General features: G+C 39.6%; 1 protein-coding gene across 1 annotated transcript; it reads right to left on the bottom strand.

The window, feature by feature from the left end:
* Positions 1 to 9,064: 9,064 nt before the first annotated feature.
* On the bottom strand, positions 9,065 to 9,877 carry LOC309960231 (mitochondrial ornithine transporter 2-like; the record flags this gene model as incomplete). Its single annotated transcript, XM_082836886.1, has 1 exon — positions 9,065 to 9,877. Exon 1 carries the CDS (start codon positions 9,860 to 9,862, stop codon positions 9,065 to 9,067), a length of 798 nt encoding a protein of 265 aa, XP_082693012.1. The 5' UTR covers positions 9,863 to 9,877.
* Positions 9,878 to 10,998: the final 1,121 nt, after the last annotated feature.

Raw genomic sequence — 10,998 nt, 5'->3', positions numbered from 1 at the left:
AGTAGTACCAAAAATTCAAGGAAGAAATAATTCCAATCTTATACAAACACTACCATAGAATAGAAAAAAAGGGAGAACACGCCCTTAAAATGTTTTGCATAACCCTGATATCAAGAAAGGAAAATTAAAAGCCAATATCACTCACTGACATAAAGTAAAAGAGAAAAAAATCATACAATAATTTTTAGAGACACAGAAGAAGGATTGGATAAAATTCTGTTTATAATGGGGGAAAAAACTCCTTAAATTAGAAACAAAACTTCCTTAATCCTTAAATGATATGAAAACATGTACAGCAAAACACATTAATGGTGAAATGTTAAAACCTTTCCTCTGACATCAGAAACAGGACACAAATGCCCACTATTACATTTATTTGATATTGTACTGGAAGTTTTGGCCAGAATAATAAGGCAAAGAAATACAAGTTATGTAGATTGCAGAATAAGAAGCAAAGTTGTTATTATTTGTAGATGATACTAAGGAGTACAAAGAAAATCCAAAAGTACCTACAGATAAAATATTATAATTGAAGAGTTTAGTAAAGTTGCTGAATTTGGAAAATCAATATAAAATCAATTTATTTTATAAAGCAGTAAACAGAAATTGACATTTTAAAGATAGAATTTATAATAATGAAAGAAAATCAAGTAGCTAGGAATAAGTCTAACTAATAAAGTATAAGGCCTCTATGGAGAAACCATATGCCTTTGTGAAGAGACACTAAGATGACTTATATAAATGGAGAAATATATGATGTTCCTGAATTGGAAGATTCAATGTTTTAAAGTTATCAATTCTCTTCTCCCCCAGGACAACATTACTTTAAACATTACATTACTTTAAAATTCATATGAAAGAATAAAATAAGAGCTAGGAAACTTCTTAAAAGTAGGATTAAAAATTTGCCTTACTTATTATTGACTTGTTATAAAGCTATATTAATCAAGATAGTCTGATATTGGTGCACAGGCAGAAAATTTGACAAATGTAATAGATTAGGGAGCTCAAAAATAGACATATATATATGGAATGTTTGAACATTACAGAGATGGCAATTCAGAATGTCTTAGTCTGCTCAGGCTTCTCTAACAAAATACCATAGACTGGTGGCTTAAACAACAGATATTTATTTCGCATAGTTCCGGAGGCTGGGAAGTCAAAGACCAAGGTGCCAGCAGTTGGTTTCTGTTTTTTTTTTTTTTAACGTCTTTATTGGAGTATAATTGCTTTACAATGGTGTGTTAGTTTCTGCTTTATAACAAAGTGAATCAGCTATAAATATACATATGTTCTCATATCTCTTCCCTCTTGCATCTCCCTTCCTCCCACCCTCCCTATCCCACCCCTCTAGGTGGTCACAAACCACCAAGCTGATCTCCCTGTGCTATGTGGCTGCTTCCCACTAGCTATCTATTTTACATTTGGTAGTGTATATATGTCCATGCCACTCTCTCACTTCGTCCCAGCTTCCCCTTCCCCGTGTCCTCAAGTCCATTCTCTATGTAGCAGTTGGTTTCTTAATGATGGTCTTCTTCCTGGCTTGCAGGCTGCAGCCTCCTCACCATGTACGTATACATACACCATGTACGTATACATACACCATGTACGTATACATACACCATGTATGTATACGTGGTTTAAGAAGCAGCTCTGATATTTCTTCCTCTTCTTATAAAGACACTAATCCCATCATGGGCTCCACCCTCATGACTTTATCTAAACCTAATTAGTGCCCAAAGGCCCCTCCTCCTAACACTATCACAGTGGGGGCTAGGGCTTCAATATATGAACTAGGGTAGGGGGTGGGGCACAAACATTCAGTTCATAACACAGATCAATGCGAAAAGATGAAATGTTCAATTAAAAATGGTTATCCATACAGAAAAAGATTAAATTGGGTCTTAATTTAAAAATCAACTTCAAATGGTTCTAAGACTCAAATGTCAAAAACAAAAACAAAACCCAAAACAACGTTCAAGCTCTTAGTGGAAAATACAGGTTAATGGATTTTAGACCTTGGGCTAGAAATAATTTCTTTAAAAAGACACTGACCATAGAATAAAAGATTAATACATTTGTAATAAAATCAAGAAATTTCATTCATCAATAGACATCTTAAAGATGTGAAAAGGTACAAACCAGGAGAGGATACTCACATATACACACTGACAAAGAATTAATATCAAGGATATATAAAGAACTCCTACAAACCAATATAAATAAAAATAACAATAGAAAAATTGTAAAAGACATGAACAAACATTTCACAGAAGAAACATATAACCAATAGATGCACAAAGAGATGTTCTTTTGCTGTAATTAGAGAAATATAGATCAAAACCAAGATCAGGTAGATTTTTTTGTTTGACAAAAATTTAAAAGCCTGACAATGCCAAGTGTTGGAAAGCCTGTGGATACAAGAGATTCAGGCCTATATATTGCAAGTGCATGTAAAAATCCATACAACTACTTTGCCAAATAGTTGAATATTAGCTATTAAATATAACGATTACTCCTAGATAAATACTTGCGAGTTCCAGAATTTCTATTCCTAGTTATATACCCAAAAGAAATTCTTGCACATTTGCATCAGGAGGTATATATAAGAATGTTTATATTGACAGTGGGCAACAGGAGCAAAAATCAGGAAACAATCCATATGCCTATCAACTGAATGAATAAGCTACGGCATACTCACAAAATGGAATGTTTTACAGTAGTCTAAATAAATGAAATACAGGAACACAAGATGATTGGATTTTAAAAATAAATATTAGAGAAAAAAATGTACCAAAGTATCACATACAGTATTTTACCCTTACTATAAAATTTAAAACAACTAGAAAAATATATATGTGGGAATAACATATAATACAAAAAAAAAATTCAGAGGAGCAAAGAATGATGCACATAGAATTCAGGATGATAGTTACCTTGATCTGCTGGGTCCAGGGAGTGGTAGGAGGGACCATTTGTACGATCAGATGTATATCACTACCAAGGTCCTGGCATTTGTGGGAGGTACTGTGTTCACAAATTCTTATTACTATTTTGATAGATAACTACATATATAGATATACAGCTAAATGATACTGGATAGGTAAGTAAATAAACAATGCAGGTCAGGTATGGACTAATGATGACCGTTTATCATAATCCAATTCTGTGAACTTGAGGTCCAACCATATAAAAATAAAACAAAACAGCACATGTGAGAGAATATAAAGCACACAGAATCACCAATGAAGTATTCTTGCCAAAAATGTTTAAGTTCAACCAAGCCTTTAGACCTTCTTTCAAGGAGTGAAAGTCCTGAAACCCAGGAAACTTCCTGCCTAGTTCTTCGCACTAACAGACCAGAATCAATCTGGAGGAAAAACTCTTGGATATAGTGCAAGGCTCTTATCGACGTGGTTCAGCTTTGACTCCAGATGGCAAAGAGAAGTGGAGAGGCAAGCATAAAAATAGAAGCAGAGAATTAAAAATAAAAAGCAGTGTGTGCTAAAATCCTTAATGCATTACAAAAGAGAGTAATGGCTCCGCGGCAGCCTCCGGACTCAGAACCCAAGACTTATCCTGCTGCACGGCCTCTTCATGACCAAGTGGGCACCTGAGTCCAAGTAGATTCCCATGTCTGGTGCTAAGGAGACAGAGAAGGCTTTTTGTGGACAAAACCTCCAAGAACCTAGATCGGGAACTCAGAGCACGGGTTGAAGGGTCTGCCATTCATCGAAAGGCAGAAAGGAGCCTTTGCTCCGAATGGACAAAAGAACCATTTGTAAGTCAATGTGCAAAGAAATTAAGTGGGAGGATGCCCTGATTAAAGTCTGCTGGTTATTGAGGAGGACCCAGTGAAACTACGTTAGGCTGGAGTAGAAATTCTCACTATATAGACAATTATCTGGCTTCCCTGTAACAGAAATAATACTCTTTCTGAGTACAATTATTCCCCCCACAGAATGTGCAGAATTGTTAACAGACATCAATTTTCTACAAAACTACTTACCCAGCTGTGAAATTTTTTGTCTCAAGGTGCAGACTAAAGCCAGTAATACCAAATTTTCTGAAGTGGTTTTGAAAAAGCCATTATATCTGTGGCAATGAACAGAGCATCAGAACAGATGATACTCCACCAACCTTGAAGAGATAGGGACACAGGATGATCCTAGTCCGCCTTTTAAACATCATTTACACCATTCACAAGGAGCCTGTATTTAAAAGTGCTGGCATTTGGAGGGCACTGAAAACATGGTGGACCATGGAGCTCAAAGGGCAGACCACAGACTTAGATGATAGTTCCAACACTGAAATAATTTACTTTCTAAAAAGGCTCTCAGAGAAGATTCCTGGGCCATTCCACATGAATTTGGAGAGATCAGAGAGACCAGAGAGTCACAGACTTTGAAACAGGAATTTCAAATTTCAAAGGGTGCTTACGTTGGAAAGGTAGGCTCCAAACAGAAGGTACTTTCTGGCTTGAGCAAAAAATCTCCTGTGACTGTTTTATGCACACAACAACTTCCTGATAATAATATCACCCCTTCTTAGAGATATGGGCCAGAAGAAGAGAACCTACTTTCCTTCCAAGTTCAACACCTTGGGGACATTCTCTTGTTTAATTCAAGAAAATGATCAAGTTTGATACTCCACTGCCAGATATGGTCCTTCTGAGATATTACATATACTTAACTGCTGTAGCTTGGTATTAGTATCCCATGAAAGCTGGAACAGAGAATGAATTTCTAGCTACAGTATCACTATAGCATTGCAAGATACATACCATCTGGTCCTGACAGTAGACCAAAGGGTATAATAAGATTTTTCAAAGTTGAGGGATAAGAAGGAGTTCCCTGGCAGTCCAGTGGTAGGACTCGGTGCTTTCACTGCCATGGCCTGGGTTCAATCCCTGGTCGGGAACTAAGATCCTGCAAGTTTTGCACCATGGCCAAAAAAAAAAAAAAAAAAATTGAGGGATAGCAGAGAAAACTCTAATTGTAAAAGATACATGCAAGTTCATAGTAGCACTATTTATGATAGCCAAGACATGGAAGCAACCTAAATGCCCATCAACAGATGAATGGATAAAGAAGATGTGGTATATATATATATATATATATATATATACACATACACACACACAATGGAATATTATGCAGCCATAAAAAGAATGAAATAATGCCTTTTGCAGCAACATGGATGGACTTAGAGTTTACCATATTAAGTGAAGTAAGTCAGACAGAAAAAGACAAATATATGATATCAGTTATTTGTGGAATCTAAAAAGATGATACAAATGAACTTATTTACAAAACAGAAATAGAGTCAAAGACTTATGGCTACCAAAGGGGAATGGGGGAGGGAGGGATAAATTAGGAGTTTGGGATTAACATATACACACTACTATATATAAAATCGGTAAACAACAAGGATATATATATATATATATATATATATATATATATATATACACACACACACATATGTATGACTGAATCACTTTGCTGTACACTGGAAACTAACAAAACATTGTAAACTAACTATACTTCAATAAGAAATAATTTTTAAAACGTTGAGGGATAAATTAAAATATGTGGAAGTAAAGTTTAAAATAAGGCTACGCATCAGAAATATGGATTTGACCAACTTAAATCTTAGAAATAAATACCATCTCACCTCAAAATAAATAAATAAATAAATAGTAACCTGTGAGGTGATGGACATTAACTAACCTTATTGTAATAATCATTTCATAATAAACACATATATAAATCATAACACTGTACACCCTAAACATGCACAATGTTATTTGTCAATTATATCTCAATAAAGCTGGGGAAGAAAAAAGAAAGAAATACCATGAAACTAATTTAAAGACTACAAAGAAACCACAATATAAAAACAAAAACACAGTTAAGGAAAAGATTTTACACACACACATCATTGATTTTACATACACACACACACACATATACACACATAATTTGGATTGTATTTTTTTGTTCTAAATTATATTCTAGAATATTGCTCTTCTGACTGAAAACAAACATCTAGACCATCAGATCCCTGAGAACAGAAACCAGACCATTAATATCTGAATACCCAGAGCTCAATACAGTATACTGTAAATGGTGTGAATTCAAAAATATTTTTATTTAGGTAAATAATTTAATGATAGAACACTCAAATTTCTTTAAACACAATATTTCAGGTTACTATATTTTTGTCTGAGTACAGATCTGAAGTGGTACAAATTGTATCTAAATATTGAACCATGAATTAAGCAAAAAGGGTGGAAAACAATTCTTCTGACTTAGGTTTCAATTCCTTACTCCCACTCTTGCTTGCCTCAAATGATTTCTATTGAAGATATTTAGGTAAACCTTTAATGGACAACATGTGAAAAGGTCCGTTGACTATAGGGCTAATTGAGACAAGCTCATGGGTACTGAGCAGGGGGCCTTCGGACTTTGAAAGGTCCACTTCCTGCAGATGCCATTCCTGTTCTCTTTTCTACTTTAATCCAGACCTGCTTGAATGAAGCCCCATTAAGTAGCTACTGACTACTTACGTACATAATATATAACTTAAATGTATAAATAACTTAGAAGTAAAGTAGAAAAATGGTTTTCTTTTAAAGAAAAAGCAAATGGAAGACCAGCCACCGCTCTGGAGCACACCAGGCATGACACTGAGCATCCCCTCCCCAAATGTCTGCCCCAGCCCCCATTTGTCAACATCCATCACCCTGACCCTCTTGCCTCTGGCAATATGGCTAGACTTACCTCAGAGGTTTCACAGATAGAAAAAAGCTGAAGGAAACTGGGGATTCCATACCAGGTGTACATTCCACCAGCAGTGATTGACACACATGCCATGTGCGATCATTAACACTGGGAGCCTGCCTCTTTTCAGCTTTACAGGCTGCTTAAGAACACTTCTTATTGAGAGAGACTCTGCTGGTCTTGGATCATCATGGAATGATGAGGCTTACTTTAGTAAGAATGACCCTCTTACATTATAGGGCCAAAGAACACATGCACAAGTGTGTAGGGATCAGACGAACTATGTTTTTTTGTTTTTGATTTTTGTCAGTGCCTATATATATATATACATATGGTATAGTTTAATAAAGTTGCTTTTCTTATGTTTCATTGCTTTGTAAAATCACATCATATATACAGTCATCAATAAAACTCACAGATGGCCAGTACAAAATTTAGAAGTTTCCAACACTGTAAAAAAATGACAAGGAGTTATCAGCCCTCAGGTAAACTTCAGGATGGGTCAGCCCTAACATTAATCACTGTGGACTGCAAGCACTAAGTTCTGTCTAGTTCTATTTGAGAGGAGAGGACTTCATCCACTGGTAACATCACCTGATCACCATCAGGGCACAAAAAGTTCTCATGGCTTTGGCACTCTCTGTTACCTGGAAGGGTTTCTGACTGGTGGAGGCAGAGAGGACAGTGAACGATCCAAAAGGAATCAACAACCCCTAAATGGGCCAATAGTACATCCTGGAATCCTACCCAAGCCAGGACCCTGAGACTGGAAGCTAAGAACTGTTGTCAACTACATGGGTCTTCATCCAAGCACAGAAGCATAGCCCCCTCCCTTACCCCTTCCTCAGTCTAAAGTAGAGCAGAGGGGGAAGCTCTTTGGGAGAAGAGAGGAAGGAAATTTGGTACAAAGGCCAGGCTACTTCCCAGAGGCCTAATGCTCTAGGCCACACCTAACTAAGAGTGTGGAATATGATCCCACTTTGAAGATGAATAGCACTATTTTAAGAGTAGAACATCTTGGGAAAATCCAGGATGCCTACTCTGAAACTTTAACTCGAGGCTGTGGAAGACACATCAGTATGCAGGTATATTCTCCTCTTAAAAATCTAAGATGACAGAGACCACCCTGGTGGTCCAGTGACTAAGGCTCCACGCTCCCAGTGCAGGCAGCCAAGGTTGGATCCCTGGGCAGGGAACTAGATCCCGCATGCCACGACTAAAAAAACATTCTGCATGCTGCAACTAAAGATCCTGCATGCCGCAACTAAGACCCGGTGCAGCCAAATAAATGAATAAATATTAAACAAAAAATCTAGATGAGAAAAAATATGAAATCTTGCCATTTGCGACAACATGGAGGGACCTTGAGGGTATTATGCTAAGTGAAGTAAGTCAGACAGAGAAAGATAAATACTATAGGATTTCACTCATATCTGGAATATGAAAAACTATAATAAACAAACAAAACCCCTAATAAATGAACAAACCAAAACCAAATAAAACAAACATGTCATTACAGACAACAGAGTAGTGGTTATCAGAGCAGGTAGGTAAACGAGGGAGACAAAGTGGATAAAGGGGATCAACTGTATGGTGATAGATGAAAAATAAATATTTGGTGGTGAGCACATTGTAGGGTATACAGATGTAGAAATATAATGCCATAAATCAAGATTACCTCAATAAAAAATAAAATAAATCATTGTAAATGAAAAAATGTAGATGGATATTTTCATTTTCAAGCACCAAAAACTTTTTAAAAACTTTAATTGGCTAATATAGTGCACATGTTAAGCAGACTTTTAAAGAGACCCTACATCTTGAGTGGGTTAAGTAATCACTTATAACCATCTTGAAACATGTTTAACTCGGTTTTTCTAGTGACATGAGATTAAACATGGAAACCAAACTGTGTTTCACTCACAACATATAAGCAAACAAACTGCATGTACATGTGTAGATTTATGCAAAAGCCCGGTGACACAACTATGTTTAGCTTTTCAGATTAGGTACATACGGCCACCCACTCGCCCTGTATTATCTCACCAAACACAAGCGCAGCAACTTTTCTATTTCAATACAATTATGGGCAGAAATTATATGATATAAAATAGAGGTTCTTCCATAAAGGTTAAGATTTAGCATATAAGCAGGGAAGACAAAAGCAAAGTTCCCATGAAGTCAAAAATAATACCACACTGGTCCAGTGCTCCATGAAACTCTGAGTTAAATTATAGTCCTCAAAGGCGTGTACTTGGATCCAGATTCACCAAGACACTTCAGTATGCTTCAAACTGGCTCATCATCATCTTCCTGCTGTATTCATAAGCCAAAAATAGTGCCGCATTGGCAGGGAACGCTCGAATCAAAGTAGCTTTCAGACCAGAATATAAAGCTGCTACTCCTTCCTTTTTCACAACACTTAAAAGAGTTCTGATAAGTCCTGCCTGTTTTCCAAGCATGGAAAGAACCTGAATTCTGGATTTGATACAATCCACTGGGTATATGACAAGCCAAAGGCAAATTCCAGCAATTCCACCGCTTAACATCAAGGGGACAGGGCCTAGTTCATCTTTTGATCCATCCGAGGCAAAAAACGATCGACTAAGTTCATAGCCACCGAAGAAGAAGAAATAGCCTGGTACTACTTGAAACAGAGTGCTCGTGAGTCCGTGGTAGAAGCCCAAGGGGCCATCCTTTCTAAGGATACTCTTCACGACGGACCAAACTGTATTATGGCTTTTTGCTATCCTCCCTGACATCTCCAGTTCGTGCATGGTCTGCAGCCGGCACTTCACCAGCTCAGTGGGGCACAGGGCCAGCGCGCCAAACGCAGAGGCGATGGAACCAGCGGCCGCAGTCTGCAGATCATTCAGCTTCGTCTGCTTGTCCAATCCAACCACTTTCCTCACGAACTGTTGGCAGAAGCCGTAGCACAAGAAGAGGACTGAGTTCTCGGCGACGTAGGCCATCAGCGCGGGGCCGGTCCCTTTGTAGAAGCCCCGCAAACCCACCTGGGAGTATGTCTTCAGGCCACAGTCGACGAGGCCCTTGTACAGGCCAGGGAACGTCTGCATCTTCACTTTCAGTGTGTCGAAGGGCTGCCCGGTCAGGACGCATGCTGTGCCCCCAAGGGCCCCCGCGGTGAGGTCGATGGCGGCTTGGATGGCAGGACTGCATTTCATGTTCGCCCACTCTTCTGCTGGTCTCCGAGGAAGGGAACTCTCTGGAGCTTAGGAGGCCGTCCCGTGTCCAGCCGCCTGCTCTTGGCTCTCTCCGGCGCGGGAGAAGCCGCTTAACCCCAGACTAGGCCGCGGGCCGCCCTCCCCACGCACTGAAATAACCCCCGGCCCGCGGGCCCGCGCGCGCCTCTCCTGGCGCCCTGCGGCCGCCGCGTCTGGGCCGTAAACCCGTCAGCCGCCCTCCTGCTCGCTCCGCGCCGCCCGGCGGTTCCAGCGCCCGCGGGCCCCGGGGCCGACTAGAGAAACACTTCTAATGAATCTCAATACAGCAGTAGAAAGCTGTCTGATAAATTCCTGCGATTACGGCCAGAAACTCTAGGCGCTGCTGCGGCGGAGGAAGACTTGCCTTCCTGTTCGGCCAGAGACCCCCACCTCCCGGCAAAACAAAATGGGAGGTGCTTGATCGCGCCTCGGGTTAAAGGGTCAATCTACAGATACAAAGGTTTAAAATAGGAAAACGAAAAAACACTTTGCGGGGTTTACCTGACAATCGGTGGCTCCTTCGGATCAGAAAACCCTTAATCGTCTCCGGAGAGGAATGGCGGCTCCACAAAGGTGCCGGCCGCTGCGCCTCTCCAGGTGTAGCTCTTTGCCCGCTGGGGGCGACGCCGGGGGAGGCCTGAGGCGGGCAGATCCTCTCTTTCGTGGTAACATCGCCGAGGATCCTGGCCTGAAGCTCTGTGAGCTGGTGGGACGCACACCCTCGTTATTTCTAGAGGTAAGTCAAGGCCGTGTACAATCGCATTGGAAAACATTTATATACAGCTAAAAACCTTGATATAAAAGACCTGTGTGGCTCCAGCGCTCTGTGCGTGCTAAGTCTCGGGGTTCTTGCTGAGGAGCCATGCAGCTTTATGCAGCAGCAGTTCTGGATATAACTGACTACAGGCCTAGTAGGCAAGATGCAGTTTGGGGCATCAGTGAGGGTACCGCTGTCAGGACACACTTTTCCTCCCATATGCTTATAATCC

Source organism: Leucopleurus acutus (assembly GCF_964270905.1).
Source record: "Leucopleurus acutus genome assembly, chromosome: 3".
Lineage (NCBI taxonomy): Eukaryota > Metazoa > Chordata > Mammalia > Artiodactyla > Delphinidae > Leucopleurus > Leucopleurus acutus.
This window is presented reverse-complemented; position numbering and strand designations above follow the sequence as displayed.